The sequence below is a fragment of the Cydia pomonella genome, chromosome 10, assembly GCF_033807575.1.
Source record: "Cydia pomonella isolate Wapato2018A chromosome 10, ilCydPomo1, whole genome shotgun sequence".
NCBI lineage: Eukaryota > Metazoa > Arthropoda > Insecta > Lepidoptera > Tortricidae > Cydia > Cydia pomonella.
The window spans coordinates 4,544,045-4,571,412 of record NC_084712.1 but is presented as its reverse complement, the minus strand read 5'-3'; the positions used below and the strand labels follow the sequence as shown (position 1 = coordinate 4,571,412).

At 38.6% G+C, this 27,368-nt stretch overlaps 3 protein-coding genes across 3 annotated transcripts; all 3 read right to left on the bottom strand.

Annotated features, from left to right (window-relative positions):
- Window positions 1-3,247: 3,247 nt before the first annotated feature.
- On the bottom strand, window positions 3,248-15,430 carry LOC133521871 (uncharacterized). Its single transcript, XM_061856978.1, has 4 exons — window positions 15,252-15,430; window positions 6,624-6,780; window positions 5,256-5,375; window positions 3,248-4,563 (listed from the first exon to the last, which is right to left on the bottom strand). The coding sequence occupies exons 1-4, from the start codon at window positions 15,294-15,296 to the stop codon at window positions 3,599-3,601; spliced, it is 1,287 nt and encodes a 428-aa protein (XP_061712962.1). The 5' UTR covers window positions 15,297-15,430; the 3' UTR covers window positions 3,248-3,598.
- A 321-nt stretch (window positions 15,431-15,751) lies between these two features.
- Window positions 15,752-23,164, bottom strand: LOC133521872 (probable RNA-binding protein 46). The gene is made up of 7 exons (XM_061856979.1): window positions 22,804-23,164; window positions 20,853-20,971; window positions 20,480-20,571; window positions 20,098-20,210; window positions 19,777-19,959; window positions 19,352-19,512; window positions 15,752-17,673 (listed from the first exon to the last, which is right to left on the bottom strand). The coding sequence occupies exons 1-7, from the start codon at window positions 22,978-22,980 to the stop codon at window positions 17,493-17,495; spliced, it is 1,026 nt and encodes a 341-aa protein (XP_061712963.1). The 5' UTR covers window positions 22,981-23,164; the 3' UTR covers window positions 15,752-17,492.
- An 836-nt stretch (window positions 23,165-24,000) lies between these two features.
- Window positions 24,001-27,274, bottom strand: LOC133521869 (uncharacterized). Its single transcript, XM_061856974.1, has 6 exons — window positions 27,056-27,274; window positions 25,794-25,997; window positions 25,522-25,679; window positions 24,963-25,160; window positions 24,644-24,737; window positions 24,001-24,288 (listed from the first exon to the last, which is right to left on the bottom strand). Exons 1-6 carry the CDS (start codon window positions 27,234-27,236, stop codon window positions 24,002-24,004), a joined length of 1,122 nt encoding a protein of 373 aa, XP_061712958.1. The 5' UTR covers window positions 27,237-27,274; the 3' UTR covers window position 24,001.
- Between the last annotated feature and the right edge of the window lie 94 nt (window positions 27,275-27,368).

Below are 27,368 nucleotides of genomic sequence, written 5' to 3'. Positions count from 1 at the left end.
TCTATGGAATGACAATCGAAACCTCAAATTCGATTCTACAATTGATTATTTCTACGCTTTTCGACCCAGCGAACATTCGATCCAGCGACAGTCGAATCAACGAACATTTGACAGCAGGATACTCCGAGAGTACGTGTCCGAAACTATGATATACACCCGGAAAAAACGATGTTTAGCCGTGCCGCACCTCTTCCGCGGGTCCCTTACGCGTCCTTGCTTCAAGACGATTACAGACACCGCAAAATTAACGTAGTTTCAACTCACCTCGGTCTCTCCTGAAGTCTTAAAAATATCGTGCCCCCGAATCCGACAGTCGAACTAAATGGTGCTATACTAACTGAATTGTCAAACGCCAACTTTTGAAAACAAGACCCCCCAGTGTAAATTTATTCGATAGCGTGACGTGACCTACGCGTTTACCTATTTTGTATGGGATTTAAACAGCGCGCCAAGCGTGACGTTTAATGACGTTTTGGAAACTCAAAATCCCATACAAAATGAGACTTATCGCAAACGCGTACGTCACGTTTCGCTATCGAATAAATTTACACTAGGGGTACAGAACTACCGCATAAAGTATGTCACACCGCAATTCCAAAAACTATTTTTTTTTTTACTTTATTACATATATCTCTTCTACTACTTACCAATCACTCTTTGCTACGTGGGTAGGTACTGGTAGGATGTTTAGTGTTTAGTCGGAAATTCCGAGTCATTTTGGGGTCACATTCACACAATCCCCATTGTCTTCGTCTCTTGATTGCCGCCGCTGACCGCTAGGGACGAAAACATTTAGCATCTACGACTAATCATATGTAGGTACTTACCTTTTAAATATTAACTACGTGTGTGAAAAACAAACGTATGCAGTTGTAGCCTTCTATGGACCGCCTCAATAGGGATGCCACATGCGGATTTTGTATTTATAACTGTTCTCCGAGAAACTAAACTATCATTTTTAATCCGACATCCGAGGAAAACCCGGACGGAAGCTCTTTTCTCAGTTTGAGCTTTCTCAAGAGAAAATTCCACAATAACCATAGGTAGATACTTGGTTAGTCTTACAGTGCGCGACCAATTAGGTTTAGGTCACACCTTTGTGCGAACGGCCTGAAAAGTCGTTAGACATTTTTGTAATATCATTTGACATTTTCAAGTACTCAAACTGCCGAGGTATTGTTACGTTAACCGACGATGACTAAAATGTACAGACGAGGTTAAAATATTTGAATACGACTTTGTATGACAAGCAAAGACGTAGACGTGCCTACGTAGTTACGTACTTATTCTATTAGGGCCTTAAACGGATCCCCATTATTTTTGTATCAATCACGTATCAATGTAGCTGTCTACTTGTCCCGGGATTCCAGTGAATCCTTGACTGTAGATTCGCCAATAGTAGCTTAAATAACTTGTGTCTTAGATACCTTAGTTATACTCGTAATATAACTCTTATAAAGGCATTCTTAGACATTTTTCTATTGTAGCTGTACTGTGACAAGTTTACCGTGGTGTCGCAATAATGCGCTGTTAGCATAAAATACGGTGAGCCGATGTATGTCATAATATTTACGTTAGAAAATATTATTATAACAGCTGAGTGTCTAAATATTACTATCGTATGGTTAAAATAAATTAAGCAGACATTGTGACGTTGTAACTGTTAGAAAAACAACATTAATTTGAAAGTGTCAGCATTTTCATAAATGTGCGTGACAATGCTCAATCATCAGTTTACGAAAATTACACTAGAGTTACAAACGTTGGTAATGAAATGAGACTTAACACTTAAGAGGGAAGAAAAGCTTTGCGATCCTAAACGACATATATAACGGTATTTTTCTAACATTTTCCACTAAATCTTAACAAATCACTTTGATTTATGGTGGGTACTAGTACATTATTAGTTAGTCGAACTATCAGTTTAGTATCCGAGATCTATGTATCTGAACGTAAAGCAATTACTTAAACCCGTTAATGTTTAGGTCATACTGCACAACTGTTACTATGAGAACAACCCTAAAATCGCGAAAAAAAAATTACTCTCCCATCCAACGTTAACGGGTTTGAATAATTTATTTGTGGTTCGATACAAACTGTTGCAAATTGTTGTATTGTACTTAAATCCACCTATGTTTAAAAACCCGGAAAGTTAACCAATGTTAAAAAACTCTATCAGTGCTTTGTGCCCTGCGCCCTGAATCCCTGATCAAGTATCTAACATGTCAGTACCAATTACTCTTGACCGTCGCTAACCAAAGTTCAAAGGCTACTTGGTGTGGCAACACGCACATAGACGGAATTCGTTGATCATTTGGCGGTCCATTGTATTAGCGGACGTTTAGCGTAGTAACGTTGCGAAATTCATTCACTAACTGTAGCAAACAAAGTGTGGGCTTTACTAATCAAGGTCTTGTTTTGAGTGGACATGAATAAGGAGGAAGTTTTTGTGTGACAACTATTTGAATAACAATATACTTAAGTACCAAATTGTTGGGAACTTGAAGTTAAAATTAATGCTATCATGTACAGTCAGCCAAGAAAATGGTTTACCACTTTTCGACAAATACTTGACAAATAGAGACGAAAAGTGGTAAACCACTTTCTTGGCTAACTGTACATACTGTTCAGGCTGTTCAGTTGCCTATGGATTTAAGGCGAAATATATCCTGATTTGTTGATTTTATTGTGTTGTAAAATGATTCGTTAATAATATTGATAGTTGTTTAACTATTTAATAATATTTGTTTTTAAGTCCCGAAATGCTGGAATACAGATTAAGCAATATTTACTTGATGTGCATTTGTGTATCATGTGTCTGTGGTAACCGCACTCAGGTGGCTACGTAAGGCATTTAGGGACTGACAAGAATAAATTGAGTCGGGCCTCAAACACTAAAATCAAGCGTATTTAAGTACTATCAAAGATAAATCATACTTTTTGCTCTTGGAAAAAACATATTTAATTGCCATTTTTACACAACCGGTAGCGACGAAAAGACATGTATGACAAATGAGTCAAATCACAGTCCGCTGTTTGTCGGACGTTTGTGGAATGCTTTGTCCAACATCATTATTTTGAAATTAACTCTAATCTTCCACTTAGTGCCGGAGCAACGAACTTCCTCAACTGAAAAGGTCCATACAATTGGTATACTTATCTTGATTAAAGTTTAATTTTGTCTTTAACGCCTACAATAATTCTAGAGGAAAAACTTCAAAATTCCCACGATAAAAAAAAAAACAAATAACCGTGTAAAATTAGTTTATTACGTCCATCATCATACAAAATTTATTAGTACCTACCTACTGCTTATACATATTAATGGCTATTTATAATTATTTCACACACTCTGAACACAACAATAGAATTTGTATGTCAGTCAATGTTCACAATAATACTGAACGCTTGTCGCTCACCGGAGTTCCCGTCACATGATTTATTTTAGAAGGCTCTGCACAAAAGAGCACATTAAAATAAATACATTCAAAGCGGCTCGAGCACTACGGAAGTAGCAAACATATTCTTGCTGCAAAATCGGTCAACTTGGTAACTTCATTTCTTAGTCCTAATAGAGCATTATGTTAGACTTTGGTGGTTATTTGGGGCTGTGTCGGGGCGTGCGGATCTCGCGCTTGTCCGGCCACTTGCCGGCCGTGTACTGCACGTAGCCAGGATCTGTGGGCGTCCCCGACGCACGGTCCGTCAGATCTACGCCCTCCCTGTCTCGCTCTTCTATGGGCTCCATAGGGAACAAGGCGGGAGTTTCCGACCTTCTCGAGGACTTGTTGGATCCTTTCAAGTAGTCTTCTAACTGCTGCATGGTAGGGCTAGGCACGGTCTTCGCTCTAGTCGGGGACTTTTGCCGAGCCTTCTCGTAATTCGGCGACACTTCGTCGTACAAGCTCCTTAATCGCCCAGTTTGCACTTTTGCGAATTTAGGCGATTGCAACTCGGGAAGATAGCCCTCTTTACATTGCAACGTTCCCGCGAAATTGTCCAAATAATCCTTGAAGTATCTCTCGTTGAATTTCGCGAGCTCCCGCTCGTAGTGGAGTTTGTCATGCTCAGTCATGGGGTCTGACAGGCGGCCATAGTTTCCAGCCTCGAGACCGCTACGTAGCGATCCGAATTTAGACTGTTCTAAATGCGGTTCTATATTATCATCGAACTTCGTGTAACCGGGGCTGGGTGAGTCAAACAAGCTAGGACTGTCGGTTTTATCTATTTTAGTTTGCGTCAAATCTAGATCTTTCGGTCTACTCTTATCCTTTGGTTTCTCTGCGGTAATGAGACCATTCTGTTTCCCATTACTTATGACCCCGTTACCATTTGGCTGTGATACTCCATTGTTCTTCGGCTGTGAGAGTATGGTTACCTTCTTGTCTGACTTGGGCGAGGAGACGGGGTCAGTCTGCGAGTGGTGGGTGGCGGTGTACACCCTCGGGGCCAAGAGGTCGATGAGGAAGAGGGCGGCGACGATGAGGGACAGGCTGCCCAGGACGGCGCCGTTCACGTACAGCTTGTGGGGGACTTCGTCTAGAGATGCGAGCTCTAGACCACCTGGAAGACAAATCGAGCTGAAGTCATGGCCTGTAAGACCTAATTTATACATAAGAGATCCGACGCGAGCACCAATCTGAATGTTTACGTAAAATCAAGGGCAATTATATTTACTAACCAGATTTACGTAGGATAAATTCGTTATACAGGGTGACCTTAGCCATTGGACAAACCCTGAAATCCCACGTAGGGTTACTTCTCAGGAATGCTCTGACGTTAATATTTTTTAAATTAGAACAATAGATAAAAAAAAAGATTTTTTCGAACAAAAGTTATTTGCAATAATTGACAACAAAAAGAAACACACTGTGTTAATATTTGGCAGTGTTTTTAACAATTTGTTCGAAATATTTGATAATAATGACATTTTTCAAAAGTCAGAAGCTTATTAGTGTCATAAATAAAAAAGATAATCAAAAACGTTGAAGAAGGTTCCATACTATTCTTTGAGGATATTACCTTAGGAGCTACTAACACATACAGGCTGCTCCAAAGTAAAAAAATGTAATTTGTTAATTTTTTCGAAACCGCTACACCGGTTGTTATGATACTTTGTACACTGGTTCTAAATATCCTAATATTCCTAATGCATATGTACATTTCGGCTTTGTCTAATGGCTAGGGACACACTGTATGGTAATGTGTAAAAAAGAAGTTGAATAATAATTTCAAAAGAAACATCGAATTTTTACCTAAAACGAGGAAAAATAGCATTCCAAAGCCAAGGAAGAAGCCCTCCAGTATCCGCCTGCCTCTCGGAATCTCTTGAAAGATTCGCGCTATCAGCAACCCAAAGGTAATAATCACGTAACCTAAACAAAAACACACGTTAGAATTCATATAATTTGGGTTTCATCCACCTGCAGCTAAAGCAATTAATCTTCTAATTACAATTTGATGATGTCACTACGAACGTAGTTATCAAGAACGCTAGGTCACCTTTAATGACCAGATAAGTCATAACCTAGTCAGACATGTCTAGGAAGCTTCGAGACAAACAACTAATATTATGTTGTAAGGAATTTTCCGAACAATTTAATCTCCTATCATATGCGATTTACCTACTTTATTTATACGCGTCGGTACATCAGGTATAATATACTAAGCTTGTATTTTGCAAAGGTCGAGCTCTGCTTTCTTTACGTATAATAGGCCATTGCGCTCTGGGCCTGAACAAGTCATTGCAATTAATGATAGTTAACGACGTGGACGAGGCAGGCACATGAGCCACTATATACTTTTATGTAATTTCCTTCGTCATATTGTTAGGATGTGTTTCAAATCCAATTTTTTATGATATTGCGTTAAGCTCTGAATTCAGATATGTAGTGTAGACAAAAAATCGACACGTAAGTAGGTAATATGACTTTTTTAATGACATAGGAGGCAAACGAGCAGACTAATCGCCTGATAGTAAGCAATTACCGCCGCCTATGAACACCTGCAACACCAGAGAGGTTGCAAGTGCGTTGCCGGCCTTTAAGATGGGAGAACACTCTTCTCTTGTAAGTTGGTCGTATTAGTCCGGAAATACCGTGTGTGACCGTTTATAACTAAAAGTTAACTAAGTGACTAAGTTTTTCATTCAAAAGTTTATTCTTTTCGGTAGACATGATCTACCGAAAAGAATAAAATGTATATTTTCATCATTGAGTAAAAATCCTGGTGGATTAAATATGAAGTAGGTAACAGATAACCTATAACTGTTACGATGATGTTAAGTTGCATTATTCATTGTATCATTTACTGACATTAATTAAGTCCCTATTATCTAATACTAACGATTACCTACAATAATTCATTAGAGAAAATGCGGAGCAGAATATCAGTTTCCAATAAAATATACTTTCTGTAATTAGATAGTAATTCATTAATTACCTGCTATAAGTTATTTTTAGTAACATAACTAGAGACTAACGACCCCACAGTCAAACTCATTGTTGAGTTCATGAGTTAACTATTTTTAAGAATACCACTATAAAAAAAATCAACAACAATTTAATGTAAGTATTATCTTATAGGTAGGTATTACAGGTCCGTTAAAGAAAGAAGATGAGTACCTCCATAAACGGCATCGGCGAAGGCCCCGCCGACCGAGTCCCAGGTCACGGAGGTGAGGAGCGACCATTCCCTGGAATACTTCTGAAGGAGTAGCGACAGCCGCACCTCGTCGTCCTGTGACACGCGCTTGTACACCAGGCACGCCACGCAAAATATCTGTAGCGTTCATTAAAATGGTTATTGTCATATATAGATCCACACCGTAGAATGGTGAATGGGGTATAAATCCCAACTACCGACGACATATGCCATACATTTATCAGCGACTTTGAAACTAGAAGACGTTGGTTTTTTAGCGCCAGCTTAATAATTTATTGATATACCTAGTTTAGCAACCTTAACAGGAATAAGTTATAGGTACTTTATATATGAAAACGCTATCGTAGGACTCGTTACGTTATCTCAATCTACGGTACTTAAGTATGCGTTTTTGCAAACTTGCGCTAAATAAGAGTTTGAACGTTGTGGTAAGGATATTGGGATTAGAACCCATGCCACCAGCTTCTCGGACATTAACCTACTGTGTACATGCATAGCATGTGTCCTAATACATATCTACCTGTGCTCATAGAAGGGACCCATTTTAACAATGCTATAGCTAAAATGTCCTTGCTCCTAAACAGCGAGTAGGAGCGCCGAGTAGGCGTTACTTTTGCTCAAGTGCAGAGGTACAGACCTACTTTAAACACTTAGTATTAAAGACCAGTTAATACTACAGACATAGGATTTCGTTCGTCGACGTAGTTGTATATAACGTTAGGTTTTAGTTTCTCGTCAGCTCCATATATTTTAACGCTCTCAATGAACTTACCAGATGGTGTAAGGCGGAGATCCCAGAGCCAACGCCATATAAGAAAGAAACTAAACTACTATCTATTAGCTAAGTGACCCCATTGAGATGAAACGTCACTTTGTACACGGGGTTTTTTTAAAGTCCGTAAATTTTCAAAGGTGCATTCTCAGGAATGGAATGGAGGAAGCTCAGGCTTAAATTAAGTAACTTTCTCAAAGAAGCCGGTATTCTAATTAACTCCACTTTGGAGATAATCAAATGTTTTATTTTTTATCTATACAAGCGTGTAGCGTGCCTTAGGGCCAGTTTACATATTTATTAGTGTTTAGTATGAGTTTATATATACATTTGCTACTAAACACAAGTACTATCTCGGACGATCTATTGTTGAGTGGATTTAAATATAATATCCGTGTTACAACGTTACTAATTACTTTTTACATAAAAAAAAACTATGACATTCAGCATCCTTAATGCCATACCCCGAAATTAACAAAAAAACACCGTGTACAGATCTACAGTTTGTATTATTTATTTGTCTTTATTAGTATTTACTTAAAGCCATGTAATAGGTTGTTTTAACACTATTTCACGGTACACTGCTTCGTTTCAAAAAGAAAATTAACTGATATGCTAAACAGGGTGTCAACTCGGAATCCACATGCTGTGTCGAAACATGACGCAACGATACGACGCTTACCGTTCGGCATACCATCACCAGCGATAAACAAGTTTAGAAGTAGACAACCCACACCCATGTTAGATGGATAAAAATAAGTTGGTACTTACCTATCTTATATAAGAAAAACTTACCTTTTACATGTTCGAATGGAATGTTAATGTTTTTTATTGAACTTAAACTACGATCACCGTAATAGGTATATCTTCAAGTGGCTAATAATTAATAAGCCAATGGGTACCTAAGGTGAGGAGTACGGTCAGCAAGATTTATGTACAGTCAGCATCAAATACTTTGTAGCAGTCAAAGTGGCCAAATAGTTCGGTACACCATACTAAATATATGGTGTACCGAACTATTTGGCTACTTTGGTTGCTACAAAGTATTTGACGCTGACTGTACCAGGTTTCTGTGTCAATTCTCGGTCTATTGCCTACTTTACAACTAAGTAGTTCTAGAAAAGTTTCCAAATAGAAGACTATCGCTACGACTGTTACCATTAGGTAAATAAAAATAAATAAATAAATAGATTTTATTTCAGGGAACCCGTATAAAACAAAGTGATACACTAAGAAATACCCATACAATGTAAAATGACACAAAAGTGTAAAAAGTTATATAACTGTAAAACAATAATATTTTCAGGTAAGTAGGTACTTATTATGTTTCTTTCACCCGACTACCGAAGGAGCGTTGCTTTCGAGCGCATGATTGTTTAATTCTTTGGCACGATCTACATCAGCCTACACCGTTTGATAGATTATAATGTTATGTTAATTGCTGATGCGTTGTCATTAGGTTTGTCCACAGGGTTTGTCTCAGTCAGTAGTGGAAGTGACAGGCTTTATCAAAATTGCTTGCGAAGCTGAACCGCCGCACTTTTTAATTTATTTGATTTAAATTGTTTAGTGCCCACATTTTGGACATTAACAATCTGTGTACGTAATTTAGTTGAAACAGTTGTTTTTTGTCCTAAAATGTGACGGAATGGAGCTTTTTGTACGAGAAAAAATTTTGTTTAAAAATTTTCTCATGTTAATCTACAGCTATTAGAAAAACATACAATGGTACTCGTTTTTTTTATTTATTTGATAGAAAACACAAATATATACAAGCGTGACAGAGTGGCAAGAAACAAGAGAAGGAAAAAAATTGGACCCAATTATATACGTAAGTATCTTAAAGAATGTGCATGTTTGTAATACGTTGCGATCAATGTCCAAATCCTTATTCAGCAAACAACGTACATCATTACGCGTTACTTTTTGGACACTTGAGCAAGTTAAGCATCACCTTCAATGCGTTGACCAAACCCTACATAATAGCTCAACAGTCATGAGTCCTTCGTCGACTGTCGTCCACCGTGGGAGTAACATTGAAGATGCATCTTGCCTGCGTGAGACGTGCGCGTAATATACAAATGGATCCTAGAATTTTACTTCCTTAAACTTAGGTTATTTGAGTCCATGAACAGCTATTTTCAAATTTAATTCGAATAGGCTCGTCAATAATCAACGTTAAAATTGGACCTCTCGGGCGAGGCTCGAACTCGCAATTCTGGGTCACCAGCCCATGGGCCAAGGGAGCCATGGTCTGACTACGAGCTACCGAGACCTCAAAAATTCACTGTCTCGGGCGAGGCTCGACCTCGTGACTCTGGTCTGGATCACAAACACGGTGTTTCCACTATTATTTGTAAACTTTCACTACAGTTTAAGTCCTATGTTCAATGGGGTTGGCTTAACCTATATCAACTACTATCGATCTTGCATTTAAATGTACCTAAAGGACCGGAATATAATTAGTTTTTGATTAGGTACAAATCTAAGCGATGCCCGGGAAAAAACGTCATTAAGCAAAAACAAACGAAAGCAAGAAGCATTATGACTACGTCTACATCAGCGATTTAGGTAGCGTCGTTCGGTTTGACCTAAAACCCTGTGACAATGGTCCAGCAATCACGAACCTATCCACGAGTCCTTTATCGTCCACCGTGGGAGCGGCATTGAAGACGCACTTACGAGTAAGTACAGACAGTTACTGCATCTTGTCGCATGTGCGTGGTACGTGTGCGGAATATTCTAATGAGCTCATAAAATACCATCTACTGTCTACTGTCAGTACTGTAACTACTGTAAGGTAAGACTCATTCTCAAAGGATTGGCTTAAAGTAGAAATGAGAATAAACACGCAAAGTTTAACGTAGATAGCGATACAATTTGGTTTCCGCATGTTTGAGGTCCAGGTCTAGATTTTTTTTTATAATAGACCAATTTCTTGTTTATGGAGAGCTCAGCTCACGGCAATAAAATTAGGTAGGTATATTTAAAGTCAACTGATATAAATGCTTGGATGCTTGTATACAGAGGGGGGTTTGTACTTTATACTTAATAATAATAACCACACTGCTCTGCAACCCATTACAAAATGGACATATTCTATTTATAAGACTCTTATTTTATGTTTACTTTTTATCATTAGTTTTAAGTTTATTTATAGCCTATTTTTAATTTGGAGTGTAAAATGTATCTCATTAAAATTTTATGTTATTAAATAAATCATATGGTATATTACAAAATAGGTAAAGTAGGTATATCAGTAAAATGTCTACTTAGCTTTAGTTAAATACGTAATTAGATAACAACCACCATCTAATCTTCGGTCCCAAAAGGGAAACTCCACCATATCGTCCATATCTAACCTTCATTTAATGTGCCCTGCGTACCTAACCTGTTTATAATTTAAGTATACTATTTTTAACCCCCGACGAAAATAGAATTTCTTTATTTGCCAGAATACGTATGGTACAAGATGATAACAGAAAAGTTTTTACATGTAAGTATCAGTATTCAGTCGAAGACACGACATGCAAATAATTAATAAGTTTAACATAAAATAAATAAATATAGAAAAATAAAGAAAATAAAAGTGGCAAAATTTTTCATAGTTAAAAAGATGGAATTTAATAAGCTTTAATACATAGATTTATAGTAAAACACAAAATTATTAAATAAAAGGTCGCAATTTCTCCAGTATGGTACACATTTTCCAAGATGGCTGCGATTCCTCGAGGTCCTCAAATGTCAAATGGTATGGACATGAAAAAGGGGTCTATTAGTGTACATACAAACCAAATTTCAAGACTGTTCCAGAGTTTTGTTCTATTCCGATTGTGCTATATGTTCCACGCCAATGTCTGTCTGTAGCATCATAGCTCTCCAACGGATGAACCGAGTTTGATGCGTTTTTTTAATGTGAAAGCGAGTTTCCTTGCGGTGGTTCTCAGCTGTTTGATATCGATCTAGCAGTTTGAAGAGTATTAACTCTTTTCCAAAATTATGTAAGACATTTTAGGCATAATATTGATTTTTTTGCCTGGTGGCCTAGCGGTAAGAGCGTGCGACTTGCAATCCGGAGGTCGCGGGTTCAAACCCCGGCTCGTACCAATGAGTTTTTCGGAACTTATGTACGAAATATCATTTGATATTTACCAGTTGCTTTTCGGTGAAGGAAAACATCGTGAGGAAACCGGACTAATCCCAACAAGGCCTAGTTTACCCTCTGGGTTGGAAGGTCAGATGGCAGTCGCTTTCGTAAAAATTAGTGCCTACGCCAAATCTTGGGATTAGTTGTCAAGCGGACCCCAGGCTCCCATGAGCCGTGGCAAAATGCCGGGACAACGCGAGGAAGAAGAAGAGATTGATTTTTTTTGGCTTTTGATTGTACACTACACAACATAAAATTAGAGCTGTACCTACTTCCAGTCAACTAACTGCAGGTCGCTAACAAATCAATCTCGCATAAGCGTGCCGACCTACCAGAGAATATGCGGGTCGAGGAGACGCGAAATTCCTACCTACACCTACCTACTCGGTTTACACAAGTAACATCTGGCATTGATTAGATCCCATATCTTCAGATAGCGAATAAACCAGTGTATCTAGTTTCAGAGTTTGTGATCCGATTTTCCGGATTGATAACGCAATTTGTTGCATTTGTAAGCGACCATCTTAGCACTATTTAAACACGTCAGTTAGTATTCATTATAGGTAAGACGTACCAACACCAACTGTCATGTTATGACAAATATAGATGGGAATGGGAAATATGTACACTGTTTTGCCACAACAGGCCCTTGAAAGTCAATATTTCTCAAGTAGGTAAGTATATCTACCCTACGTCAGACCCTGAATTAAATTTACTACTTATTGTAAGTTCGATCGGTTTCAACTTTTCAAGTCGTTTTTAGGTGCCTTGTGCTGTATAAAAATGGCACAATGTGTAAACAGAACCATGTACCTACATTAAAAATAGAAAATAAAATTAAAAAAGCGTAATCTACAGACTAACTATCTATTCACGAACCATTTCTCGTGTATCACCAATCCTTAGGTTTCGGATTTACGATGCCACAGATACGTTAAAATTATAAGACAAGGCACTTTTAATCCAAGGGGTTAGATAAAATATTGATGGAACAAGTACTCATTCACAAGTACTTCTCGTATTACTGCATTAAACATTATCATAAATCATTTGTTTCGTGATAAACTAACAAAAATACAAGTTTACCACAGTCGCCTCAGCATAATGCTGACCCGAGACCCCGAGAGTCAGCGCTGATCTTCCGGCGAGTCCATTTGGGGGCCACGATCGCAGCTGTACGGCACGGCCTCGTAAAACTGAACGCGTCCAACGCATCTGCATTACCTAATATTGTCTTAAGTAGGATACAATACAGTGCTAAAACCTATACTTAGATAAGGCAATAACAAAGGGCGCTGCTGTGGGAAAACTAAAGCACAACGCTCTGATTCCTATAATTACTAGTACGCTAGCGCACTTGCATTACCGGTCAGACATCTATGTCAATCCACAAGGACTGCGACTAGTCCATCCATCCGTAATAAGATACCTAATCAGTAATCACTGATCACCTGTGTATCTGTGTTTTACAGCCTCCACAATAGCTTATGAATGCGGGTTAATGTGAACACATACGACGATTTAGCTTAAGAGCCAAACAAGACAGCGCACGTGTATTAATGGTAAACAAAATACCTTTACAGGTAGAGACAGCAAAAGTAGCTACGCAATGTTTAAAATTTACTCAAATTCATGAGAATCATGAATGAGTTAAAATTAAAATTATACAAATTGTGTAGACCGCGCTTACTTTGCACAAACTTACATTACATATCCCTATAACCTCCATACTTGACGTAACACTTGGCATGAAAACATAGCGTGGTCCGACTTTAACATTTTGAGCAAGTAACTCTGCATTGTTAAGTAGATTCTATTGCTGACTCTACTACATAGTAACCGGCAAGTATAGAGCGGCTTGAGCGATGCACTCTACCAAAATAATCTAACTTAGGCCACCAAAAGAAGGTCCCTTGTTTTAGTTTTTCTTAAATAACTCGTAAACGGTGGCCCATAGCAAAAAAAAAAAATCTGTCACGCAAATAATCTATATAAAATTGCCTACAAGAAAGATTCAGTACACTTTGTGGCTAGGATTAACATTTAAAAATATATTAAAGCGGGAAAGTTGCGTTGACAAACCTAGCGATGTTGATGTGATAATAATAATAATCCCATTTGATCCCATTCACTTTTTTTACGACACCCCGTAAAAAAAGTGAATTGGGATTATTATTATTATGTTGTTGTTGCGCCTGTGAACGGGTTCCAGCAGGCGTTCTACGTGACATTAAAGCTCTTCAAGGGCCCTCTACGTGTTGGATCAATATCCCCACGCAAGCCTATCAAAAGACCGGGATGTATAGGCCCTTGAAATACAAATAATAATATTATTTATTGCATTGCATGGTATTCATACAATATGGTATTATACTGATATGTCACATTCAGATATATTGATATACCTGCCGCATTAACTTTGAATTGAGCAAGGGCCAGGTAACGCCCTTGAGCCAATGATAATAGTTGTCATTTATTTGAACACCTTACTTGATTGTGATCCTGATCGTAGAACTATGCTCACAAAACTAGGGTAACTGCTCATAGTCATAATAACGATAACAGTAGCTAAACAAACGGTATATCTCTCCAAATAGGCAATTCAATTAAAATACTTTTCCAATAACCCGTCGAGGGAGATTAATTGCATTACAAATAGTTACGAAACTCTTGTACGACCTATTCGAACGTGATTGCTAAGTGTCGTAAGAAGGTCGACCATATTTATCCTATGTGTTCGCTGACTCTGGACATTATCTTAGTAAGAATGCAAGTACGTGACTACGGATTGTTAGGCCTAGTATTGTTATATTAGTAATAAAACGAAGAGTCTATACAGGTGACGCGCAGGCGCAGGTAGATTGCACAATGCTTTGAGTTAGTAATGTTAGATTTATAGGGCATTGTCAGTATTAAGCGTAATTAAAAATAACTAATTGCATGCTTAATGTTATTGCTTCTAATTGTGAGTTGTCCTTTATGCAAAGTACAGGTAATTTTAGAAAAAATGCACCTTATCATATTAGTGCCTAGTCGCTATCAGGTAATAATAATAAAATAATATCTGAACATTGAGTGTTCAGGTTCAGATATGTATCTGTCTGTGCATATTATTCTGTACTGTTCTCCCGCAGAATACACAGAACATATGCTACATTAAGCAGAGTTAAATGAAACGCCCAAACGTAATAAATAAAAGCTGAGAAAGTTAGATATGAAATCAAATCATATAAGCTTTTATACAGCCAAGGGCAAAGTTAGTAAACACTACAAAATATCACGATCTTAAACCTTATTACTACAACAATAGAGTTCATGTATACAGTCAGCATCAGAAAAGGCTATGGAATCTTCACACGCTTTTACTCTCATTCAATAGAGCCGTATCATATGCAGATCAATTTTAGCACTTAGTAACTACTTTTGTTGCCGACTGTACTGCCTGCAGCAGAAACAACTAAAAGAAGTAATCAAAATGACCTATACGTTATTGTAGATAATTGCTTCGAACCATACTTTTAGAAACTTTTTGTAGGTTTATTAATCATTAGCCTTGGCTGCACAAGGTACGGTCAACATGTCAGAAGACTTGACAATAGAGTCATTTCACGCTTCATCGAACTCTACGCGAATCTTCAACTCGGTAGCTGCACTTATGGGAATACTCACAAACTCCACTATCTTGAGCGCGACCCACTTGTCACACACCGCCATAGCGCGATAAGGCACGATAACTATCCAACTAGTAGACTAGCCCGTAAGTTATGTCACGACATAGTCGGTTCACGGTGTTTACAAACAAGGACGGCACACGAGGCGGCCGCGCGGCGCGGGCGTAGGGTTTTGTTTGAGCGTGTCCACGCCGCGCCGCGCCGGCCGCACCGCCGCCGCCGCGCGGTGACATTGGAGGAAAACCTTCCTCCGCGGGATGTTCCGCGGCATTGCCTCGCGCGGCTGCCGTCGCTTGCCTCGGCCCGTACTCTAAACAACTGGTGTCCGTGTGAACTCAAGATTCGTAAACACTATGCGTATTTGAAGACCATTATTGAGGCGATTGCTCGTCGGTACGGAGGAGTAGCAACCTATACATTTAACATGCGTGCAAAAACGTCAAACGTACCGGTCAGCCGAGGATGAAGGAGCGAGCTACAAATAAAACACCGAGAACATTAATCATTATACTTAAATTTATTAATCAATACTGGCATGCAATATTAGTTTAAAAATCTCATAAAAGCCTGAGAGATAAATTCATGTCTCGTTATACTGTTCGTGTAGAATAAGATAGATAATTTCATAATGCTGTGTTTATCCATTGAAGAGAAAACAGATCCAAATTGATTTATTTAAAACCCGATTTTAAATAAGACTTGATCGTATGAAATAGTAAACTACAATAACATGAATATTTCGTTGAAAAAACATCAAAAAATTGAGATTGCCAGTAATGCAACTATGCACGGCGGAACCGGCGGTTGCACTTAATTCATATCATAACATAAAACGATCTTGCACATACTTGCTTAAATATTGATGCTGCCTTACATATTTTTTTTTCTTCATTTTAATAAATTATAATCTATGCAGTTAAAATGGATTCTTAATTCAATACATTACAGTTAAATTAAATAGTGTCTAAATGTAAAATTTACCTCTCTTAAGTATTAAAAGGAGTGCAAGAGAAGATTACAGTGCAGCACACCAGCACCGAGAATAACTTTAGGAAATCGAAAAATAATATTGGTGCCCTTAGCAGCATTTTAACACCAAAACAGAAAGGAAACAGTAAACTAAAATGACAACCAAATTCTTTTTCTTTTCCCCAAATCGCTTCACCAACACCAAAAACGTTGACAAGCTGCTCCAGAGACAACTAAAACTTGTAAACAATCTTGGTCAGCGTTAAGCAGCGACAAAATAAAAACAAAGACAATTAGTTATGCACGGGGCTTCCTCTCACACTCCGACACTGCACATGACATGCAACACAACACATAAAAACACATTTGCATTCTTAAACAATACATGCAATAAATTAATCGTGGGTAAAAATTAAATTAATTGTAAAATCCCTACCCCCACCCGCCCGATACACACCGGCTGACAATAATAATAATTGTTATTTTAAAACACTTGCCTCAATGTTATGCTTCAATTAGTCACAGTAGATTACGTAAGTACCTCGTTGACAAGGCATAATCTGCAGTTTTGCATTCATTGAACGCCAACCGGAAAAACATTGCATTTAAAATCTGCAGGCACTCGGTCACGGCCTTGGCAATTCTTTATTGCTCGGCGGCGCCATATTCTAAATCTTTTGTGAATCTGTAGTGGAGATTCATGTGACTTGCCAAAAAGCACAGGCAAGTGAGCTGCTAAAAGTGCGTAGAGGTGTAATAAATAGACGGCCACATTTAAAGTGACCCAGATTAGCGTGATTCTTAGATCGCCCTAAATAGATGAAAGACAAAATCGTGTTAACAAGGAGCTCATTACTCGGGTCATAAGTCGGCTGCGGTGCCAGCTATTTCAATCCCACTATCGCTCGTTGCGCTCAGACGCATTTACCTTTCAGGCTGGAGACTACTCCTTATTCCGTTCGCCTATATATCCTATGAGTTAGGACTACTCCAAATTACTCGTGGTTTTTGTCGTAGAACTATGAAGTAGCCAAAAAAGAAGCTCGGCTTTTGATGAAAACCACAAAACGAACTCACTGCAGCTATTCTAGTTATAAAATCGGGTCGACGATTCCTATTACAAATTATTAAGGCTACATTTCATGTATATAAGCGATACCTCTTATTGAAGCATGAATATCGGGTCTCATCAGCAAGTCATCGTGTATCTCGGGCCTCCGTCTAGGCGGGGAGCAGGGCGGCGCGGGTGCCGGGTGCCGGGTGTGGGGCGTCACTGCGGCTCGCCGGGCTGCAGGAAGTGGCGCAGCGGGTGCGGCGCCGTCCAGGGGTTGAAGTCGCGCGGCGGCGGCGCGGCGGGCGGCGCCCACACGCGCGCGGCGCCCGGCCCCAGCCCCAGCCCCGACATGGACGCCGCCAGCGACTCCATGCCGGCCTCCAGGCGCCCGTTCCAGCTGCACGCACCACATATTTACATTATTACTTTTAAACGTTCACACACGCCTGTTCCCGGGACGTCCCTATTTTTTTTTGCCATATAATTTGGCAGACCCCAAAATTAGGAAATCCAATTATGAACAGTACCTACCTACATTTAAAATTATGACATGTCCCGAATTTTCAATCTGAAATCTCGGAATACCAAATTTGAATACCATAGTGCCGAAAAGTAAGAATTCGGACTTGGTAATTGTAATTGGTGACAATCTGCAAAGAGAATTTGGAACAGAAATGGATTGTCAAAAAAAATTGTAGCCACAGTAAATTTACTGCCATCTTTCGACCAGGGACTGAAAACCCTAAAATAAAGGTATCCAAAGCTAACGATACCCGAATAAAATCGCAAAAGACCGATACCTAAAATAAGGGTATCAATTGAATATCTATCATATAATATATATTACATAAGAATATATATTAACATGCAAACTTACAGCCCTTTTTTCAAAAAAGATGATATGTATCAATTTTCGTCTATTTGAATATAGAGGTAATGCCCGTTTACCAAGTTTCAAATTCCTACCTTAAAATAAAACTTGAACGCCATAGATCATTTCATCCCCTTTTTAACACCCTTAGGGGTTGAATTTCTCAAAATCGCTTCTTAGCTCTTATACACTTTATAAATGCAACCTAGTGTGTAAATTTCAACTTTCTAGCATCTGTAGTTTCGGCTCTGCGTTGATGAGTCAGTCAGGACACGTGCATTTTTATATATATATATATATATATATATATATATATATATATATATATAGATTTACATTTCATGACGTTTTGCTATTAACTCGTTCTGTGTTTATGTCAATTAACTAATTTCACTTCACTCTCGGCTCAGTAGATATTCTGATCATATGGCCTATTTATATTTTCAGACCTTTGGCTACTTATTCATTCTAATTCATAGCCATCCAGCTAAACTGTCTTTTTGCTGACCGAGTATTCTACTTTCATGTCGTCGCAGCTGAATTGACTGCTGACTGTGTATTTAAATTTTATGTCATCTAGCTGAAATGGTCGTTTAACTATAAGGTCAATTTGATAGTGACCCCAGAATTTATATTTCTTAACACACATGTCTAAACATCGGCCTGGTCAAGGCAAACTAAAACTAGAATTTTTAATCACTTCCCTTTCTAAGCCTAGCTCGGCCCTAATCTCGTCATACTTACGATACCTAATATAGTAATAGATACCACGACACAGTTTCGGGCAACTAAAACGATAAGGTAGCTCATAAAAAATTGTAATCGCTTTAACAACCACAAAACCATTGTTTTATTTAAATGCCTAAAGATACAGAGTATAATAATAACCCATGTTCACTGTATGAAATTCGACGATTTTTCTGAGAATTTACCATGCAAACTTTTTATTTGAGCCCTAATCTGTGACTACGATTCTTTTTTTGCCACGTTAGCAAACTGGCATACAGTACGTCATAGGTCACAGTCACAGTACTCGGTTACCGTTATCAATGCGTGCAGCTCTAGGAATGTCATATGCGCACCGACCCTGTACACTCCTTTTTCGATCCTGTACACCGCAAGTCATTATGCATGGTCCATCTGTCTAATATAACATCCAATATGATCTGTATGTGAACTGGGTATAAAAAGAAAGTCAACTTACTCCTGGGCCTGGTGCCGGCGCGACGCCTCGTGGATCATGCGCAGGCGGCGCGCCTGCGACCACGGCTCCAGCGTGTAGGACGGCGCGATGGGCGGCGAGTAGGCGCCGCTCTCGGGCACGCGCGTCAGCTCCACGCCGCGCTCGGGAGTCCAGCGGCCAACCTAAACACAACACGAATCAAACTTATAAGTGCTTAGTTCAACGACACAATACAAGTTATCGGTTATTCCAGGCTAAGCGGTGCATCGGGGCATAAGGGACCGTGTGCGGTAGAGGACCTGCAACCTCGTTCAGATCAGAAGCTGTACGCTTAACGGCTCTAAGCAGGTGCTTCCCCTGCAGTTCATGAACATGACACGCGTTATGGCGGCTCCGCGGTACGACTTGTACTCCACGATGGCGGCGCTAGACGCTACGGTACTCACCTCCCGGTACTGCTTGAGCAGCTGCGGCGACTGCGGCAGCGACCAGTCCACGGCGGGGCGCGCGCCGGAGCCCCACGCGGCGGCCGCGGCGGCCACCAGCGCCTTGCGCGCCATGGCGGCTCCGCGGTGCGACTTGTATTCCACGATGGCGGCGCTAGAGGCTACTGAACGACGCACGCGTACCTATAAATACATTTCTCATACAATTGCGTCCAGATCTTGCAGTTGCACCGGCAAACCATTTACAAAGATCAACAGATCAGATCGCGTGAGAGATTAACAGGTCGTGTTTATTTTGCAGTACCTACGAATACAACGTACCTCGACCACCTCATCCGTGAGCTCGTACAGCAGCCGCACGATCTCCGCCGAGGACAGCGTCGGCGGGATGCGTGAAATGAAGATGCGGCAGTTGTTGATGGACGGACACACGCCTGAAAACAAGCTTCGTTAATTTATGCCAGTCCACACAGACGAGCCGCTTCTCGAGGCATTTCACAAGAACCACATTTTCACCTGATTAAAGTCATACAACTCCAATGAAGATGAAATCTAAATTGTGAAAACCGCTTCAGTAGACAATGTTATAACTTTACGTCATTTTACCCCACCCATTTTATCTTTAACTGAAATTTCCTCGAATAAAACGGACAAACGGTTGCTCTTTTCAGTTGCTCTTGATGTACAATCTATTATTACTTACCGAGTTGCCAAGAAGGCCTAATCATGTAGTTGTTAAACATCCGTATGGCGTTGCTCGCCTCCGCGTCGGTCGTATACATGGCGAACGCGTACCTGTGTAAACACGATAGGAGCTTTAGTAAAGCTAGCACGCTTAGATAATACCTAACTATTGGAAACTAAAATCTAAATCTAAAATCTCCACCGCCATCGGAACACAGTTCTACCAGCTCTGCGAGTGCGCTGCAGTGCGTGTTCGTCGGTACTAACTCACGGTTCCAGAGAAGTTGATCTTGAACTCGAACAGCTCGCCTGCAACTTCGATTTTCGCGGTTATAGCCCTGAGCATGCCGCGACATTGTCAGACTCAACAGTCCAGTGAATTTGGTACTGACCCGCGGTTCCAACCGGAGAAGTTGATCATGAGCCGGAACTCGAACAGCTCGCCGGCCTGCCGGAACAGAGGCACCAACGTGTCCTCGAAGCAGTCGTGCGGGATGCGGCCGATGAACACCTGAACGACATAATCACATCGATAGGAATACCGTTTACGAGATTAGCGTATTCCAAGTGCTAACGTGAATCGCAAATTGATTGAAACAACCGGCTCGACCATAGCAATAATGCCTGGCGGACGTCTGGTCTCTAAGAGAACGGCCGACATTGTGGACTCCACAATGTCGGCACAATGTGGACGTAGAGCGAGTTCAACGTTCAGTTCAGTTCAATACAATCCGCAACAATCGGGGGGGTGGCAGGTTAATATCGCCGGAGCTAGGCCTCCGGGAGGGAGGGGAGGCAGACGCCGCAGAGGGGCATACTTGGTATGTAAAATTTGAGCTCTAGCATACCCCTGCCTGTAACTGCCTACGCCCATGGCTTTGGACAAAAAATTGAACATTGCGACAAGTTTTGAAGCGTAATTTGCATCTTAAGGTATAAAAGATTCAGTTTGATTACGAATTTCATTTTGTCTATCACATGCTCTAAAATCATTTCGTATCATTACAATCGAACACGTAGTTCTAAAATGAGAACGTAACTCCGTTTTCAGTCATCGCCTCCCGATTGATATTGTTTCCGATGATAGTTTATAGCTATTTTAAATTTTAAAAACAGTCAGCCGATTGTATCGCGGTGGAAAGACCTTCAGCTGGTCACATGAACATGTAAAAAATACCCGCCTTACCACTTATGCAAAGTATGCGTAATTCGTTTATTGAAACGCCTGATGGACTGCTGTATGCAAAGTTTCATGATTTTGTTATCACTATCATAAAAAGGTAAAGCGCTTATTTTTTACATGTTCATTCGACCAGCTGACGTTCTTTCCACCGCGATGCAACCGGCGGACGATTAATTTACAATAGCATTTAAACAATCATCTGACAAAGTATCAAACGGGGGGCGACGACCATTTTTTTCACGTATTTCGGTGGCTGTCATTCTGCTGACGTCCACGAGGGTTCATCATACATAGCCGTTGAGGTTCCTCCTCCCGCAAAATACCGTAAAACTAAAATTGTCTGAATCATTTTTTATATTAAATGTGACACTTTCTGAGCAGAAAAGTATATAACAACCTATAAAATTTGAGCAGATCTATCTAGAAAATATGTTCTTTTAGGAAATATATTTCACTTCAAATAACTGAAAAAAAATCTAGAAGTCACTCCTATTTCTTTCAGTCAGGTGGTGCGGTGAGGAGTATAAGCTCCGCCCACACTCGCGAGGTCGTTGGCGTCGGGTGCAGCCTTAACCACTATACGAGTTATCGCCCGGAAGATAGCTCAGGAAAATCTATTCCTGTCTCTCGGTCTATTATGTTATGCATCGCGCTAGTCCTCATAATCCTGCGCTAGAAACCTGACAAAAGTGCAACATAACGTCACGTTTGGATGTACTTAATAATATTACTTCATGGACGAAGACTTATGTTAACAAATTAAATGAAGCAACTAAAAACTTGCGAACTTATTTTAGGTAGTTATCTGATGCAGAATGATCGAAGTAATCAGTTATAAATGTTATAATACAAATTACAATACATTCGCATCGCACCATCCGAGGCGGGAAAATGATTGCTCCCCTGAACAACGATCACAAATATCACATTACAACAGCGTAAAGTACAACCAATAACAAACCAAACTAACTAGCAGGAACAGGCATAGTGGGTTAAGTAAATAACTATAAGTAGTATTCCTATACATACTAAGTTATTATTATCAAACAGGTGATTCCGAGAAAAGCCAATCATTCTCTAGTTCAGCGCATGACACCCTGGCGACATCGTGGCGCCTCAATTCAAAATTTGGATGCAATGATAATAAAATGGAATCTTACCTCACAATTCCTAGACGGCTCCGGCCCAGACCATGCGTGAGGAGCTTTTCTGTAGATCCTCTGCCCATTAATTTGCGTCAGTGTATAAGATGTGTTATTTTCTGTTAGAGATAATAATCTCGAAGATAATTCATGTTGATTTACTTCACTACACGAATAATGCTTAACAGGTGGCATATTAGCCAATATAAATTTAATTAATCTTAAATAATAGTTTCGAAAATATTAACTAAGGAGCACTACAACGACGCGTACTCCGCATAAGGAAAAAGAAACGATTTCGACGATTTTTTGACAAGAATAGAAAATGGCGAAATTAAACCAAAATGGTGGATTCGACCTTGAAAAGTTTTTGAAAATTAATCAATTTTAATTTTACTGTATTTTATTAGAACTTATGTACAAACAGCAAAATAAAATAATTATTAATTATTTAATTTATTACTCTAAAAACAATATCATAAACATTATAAACTAAACAAGTAGACATGATTAGCTTAAATAGATATTCTTCAACTATTACCGGATATGAAAATAATTTGACAGTCATATTTTAACACATTTGAAAATAGAAATGGTCGTTACATTGTTTATTTCTCGCTAATGTTCTAAAAGCAAAGTTGTTTTTAACTAAGGTTCCATTAACACGATTAGATTATTTAAAAATTCACTACACTTTTTATGAGCGCCATTTATGTCATTATTTTGTTAAATACTAATTCTTCTTTCGAGTGCATGCTTGTGCGTCTGTGCGTATACGCACGGGTTTATTAAAGGTTCCCATTCATTACACCAAAAGAAGTAATGAAGACTATACTTATTTTTTAACAAAGTAAAAAAAGGGAAGGTTTTTCATGATCATGTAGTAAGTGTATCGTGTATCTATTTATGTATAGGTATGTACATGTGTATTGGTGTGCATTTATCCTTTATATCTTAAACGATGTGTGTTTTGAAATCTAAATAATAAATTAAGATTTGATGAAGGTACACATGTCTATGAGGTATGTGTATGTATATACATATTTTCTAATTTTAAACTTATTGTGTACCAATAAAATCATTTTCATCTCATTCATATGAAGTCTGATAAAGGTTAAAATTACATGTTTATCCGCTGCCATCGCTGCATTTCGTGAGTTATAACACAGTCTACACCATACCGACAAATCTATTCTACTATTAGTAAAATTAAAATTTAGAATACACATGTTTTTATTAATATAATGTAAAGAAAGCATACAATTAATAAAACAAAAGATTCAATATTATAAGCAGCAGCGTGTTTTGATAGTTCGTTAACATCAAAACTAGATAATAACTGTACTCTTAATATATAAATTCTTCGTGTTAATGGTTGCATTTTCATTATTTGCTGTTTTGTGAATTGTGTTAATTTTTGCTGACTAAATTGCTTGATAACTTCTTCTGTTATTGCCGGCATGGCTTCTAATTGTATAGAACTTAGTTGATCCGCTGGAATACCTAGAGATAAAAAAAAATACAATATCCATAAACAAACCAAATTACATAACTTTAGTAGTTGTAGTAGATATTCAGCAAAATTAAATTAGATAAATAACACTGGGATTTTAGTGATGAAGTGTCTTCATCAATAAAACAAACCCATTAGGCTGCGAATGTTGAAACCTAAATGTGCCTGTTGTGCTGAAATAATTATATGTATTTTATTCACTATGTCAAAAGAGAGCTAACTAACAACATTATTATTAAAATATCCATTACTCTAAAGACGATATTTAGTTACTTTTTTCCTGGTTTTACGTCAAGTTTCATAATATTGGTTCTTAAAACATTATCCACGTTGGTATATACTAACATTTAAGTAATGATCCCATTCGGCTTACTTCATGTGACGTCCATCTGTATGGCTCACCAAAGACTTCGGGTCGTATGGCTAATTCATATAGAGTCTAAAAGAAATAACAATAAGATCTTATATCTGTAAATAGTTATGGTTGTAAGCTATTTTGGCATTTCTTTCCAACCTGACCATTATAAAAGGTATTGATGAATATTATCATGAAAAGAGCGCTATTGCGTGCCGTACTGCATGCCGTAGTTTATTCATATCAACCCAATATGGATAAAGTCATGCATGTAATGTAAATTAAAATTAGCCAGTAGCCCACATTTACCTGAACTTGTTTGTCATTACATTTCCTCAATTTCCCCAGAACGGAACTTTTAAGATCTTTCATAATCACTGGGGTAATCTTTCTGAGTTCATTTGGTGGAAACCCGCATATCATGTAGCCTAGTTCGTTTACAGAGGTTGCATTTAAGTACCAGGTATTTCCGAAATAACGCCTATAAGCTGCTACTAATATACCAAACTGAAACAGAAATGACCCCAATATTAGATATGACCTGTGATAAGATTTTCTTGAGAGGGCTACATTTACATGCAGTGGTTTAATGTCATCTTCTTTACATTTTCTTGGATTTTTACCAGGGTTGGTTTGCCATTTGAGGAGTGGTTAATCCTAAGAGTTCCCGCAGATCAGAAAATATGTTTTGTGTACGGTCACAGACAATGTTGATCCATTTACGGTTCAAGCTAATATCGGTCATTACGGTCAAAGCTCCAGTATGGCTCCACAATTAAAGTCCCTGACCATACTAATTTTACTATAGCAATAATTTATATTCTGCTATTATTTTCAGTAATGACGTGTACAGTATATGTTCGTCTACCTTCCGAAAGTGTAACTCTTGGCTGAAACGAGCGAAATACGAACGGACGTTCCGGTCTCCCATATTGGCATAGTATAAATCTTCTTCCGGGACAAAGTTCAATAACGGTCCAAAAGCTAAGAACTCTCTTCCATGTAAATAAGCAGCCGTTCTTCCATCTAGAAATAATTAGTAACATAAAATTTTATTATAAAGCAAGAACTAGATTCTCCCTACACATTATTCTTTTTAGTCCCTACACTTTTATTTTGATTCGAGAAGATATTACTTACCGGTAATAATATCCCAAGCTTGGAGGACTTTATTAACTGGAATTAAATGCTTCAGTCTTATGTTAGAGAGAATATGAAGTATAGTTTCTGCGTCGAGTCTCATGAATGATTCAGGGGGTCCGTAGAATATTATATCCATAGATGATTCATGTTTATATTCTATATCTTTTTCGAGATAAAAATCATCGTAGAAATTGTCTTTATCTGAAATAGTACATATTAATATTTACACCGACCCTTATGCTTGTAAGTACATGATACTTACTAATTTTAGCCTATTCCGACAGATTGGTAACTACGGAACCTTATACTGAGCATGGTCCGACATGCTCTTGACCGATTTTTATTTTTTCTATAATTTTAAAACAATATATACTATGTAAATATTAACCTTCGCAGCGCTTTGTACTCTTTTCAATAAGAAGAGAAGACTATCGCAATAACTCAAAAACAGCTGGACTGATCATGTTCGCTTCTAGTTTTGAAAAATCGTATCTCATTCAAGTGTGACATTTTATTTTCTTCATAATCAAAGTGCTGTCATAACGGTTAAAGATGTTTAATATTTGATAATTGTGATTTTAAAACTAATACGGGACTTAATCGCGTAAACTTACGTTTATTTTATGGCCCGACGTTTCGAACGTTAAACCTCCCTGGAGGGTCTGCCTGTGACCACGAACGTAACGTCACGTTCGAAACGTCAGGCCATATAATAAACGTTAGTTTACGCGATTAGGTCCGGTATTAGTTTTAAAATTAGAATTATCTCTTTTTATGTAACTGCTACTCAATTTCTTCAAAATATCAAAAATGCAACGTTAATATTCAAGTTTTCACTTCTGCCGGCACTTCCGGAGTGCAATTCGATTTTTTTTAATTTTACCGTTCTATCGTCATGCATGATATCTGTATTCAAGCCAAATTGCAGCTTTCTAGCACTAACGATCACGGAGCAAAGCCGCGGACATGGACATGGCGAAACTATAAGGATTCCTAGTGGACTACGGAACCCTAAAACAGACGTAAGTATAATACTCTATTTTACTCTAATAAATGAAAGCTATTATAGGTAGGGATGCCATACGTCGTACGTAAAAAGTTATACGGGATTGTCACCGTATTGAAGGATCGCGTCCCGTATTTGTATCTGTCCGGTTTTTGCCCCGTATATCGATACCACTGTAGAATACGTAGAGAAATGGTCTGTGTAACCAGAAGGTGTGTAAAGTTAAAGTGCTTAAGAAAATTTGACATCGAACCTTTCTCAGAGATCGCGATTGCAGAATTTTTGTCGTCCTCATAATCATCGGCCATATCGTATAGCGATTTTGTGGTTTTCAAAGTCGATACTGGAACCATATTGAACAAGATACAGTAGAAAGAATAAGCACAAATAATAAAATTTAACATAACGTTTAATAGTTTACAAGGTACAATCATCACATTACGGGGGTTATTTGTTTTTTTTTATCGTATATGAGTATTTGTAAAACTAGTTGGCATTGACTATATCGTCATACAATTAAATAATAATTGAATTAAATTTTATTAGTACTCTACGTAAGATAGGCT

What these genes read in the sequence shown, in the direction of transcription:
- LOC133521871 (XM_061856978.1), bottom strand. Translation starts at nt 15,296, where the DNA reads ATGGCGGTGTGTGACAAGTGGGTCGCGCTCAAGATAGTGGAGTTT. An exon ending in CGCTCAAGATAGTGGAGTTT is followed by an intron (nt 6,781 to 15,251) that starts GTGAGTATTCCC and finishes TGAACGCTACAG; the next exon opens with ATATTTTGCGTGGCGTGCCT. An exon ending in GCTATTTTTCCTCGTTTTAG is followed by an intron (nt 4,564 to 5,255) that starts GTAAAAATTCGA and finishes TTTGTCTTCCAG; the next exon opens with GTGGTCTAGAGCTCGCATCT.
- LOC133521872 (XM_061856979.1), bottom strand. Translation starts at nt 22,980, where the DNA reads ATGCCACCTGTTAAGCATTATTCGTGTAGTGAAGTAAATCAACATGAA. An exon ending in TAGGCCTTCTTGGCAACTCG is followed by an intron (nt 20,211 to 20,479) that starts GTAAGTAATAAT and finishes GCTTGTTTTCAG; the next exon opens with GCGTGTGTCCGTCCATCAAC. An exon ending in TGCTCAAGCAGTACCGGGAG is followed by an intron (nt 19,513 to 19,776) that starts GTGAGTACCGTA and finishes TGTTGTGTTTAG; the next exon opens with GTTGGCCGCTGGACTCCCGA.
- LOC133521869 (XM_061856974.1), bottom strand. Translation starts at nt 27,236, where the DNA reads ATGATTGTACCTTGTAAACTATTAAACGTTATGTTAAATTTTATTATT. An exon ending in AATCGCGATCTCTGAGAAAG is followed by an intron (nt 25,998 to 27,055) that starts GTTCGATGTCAA and finishes GTACTATTTCAG; the next exon opens with ATAAAGACAATTTCTACGAT. An exon ending in AATGGGATCATTACTTAAAT is followed by an intron (nt 24,289 to 24,643) that starts GTTAGTATATAC and finishes TTTTATCTCTAG; the next exon opens with GTATTCCAGCGGATCAACTA.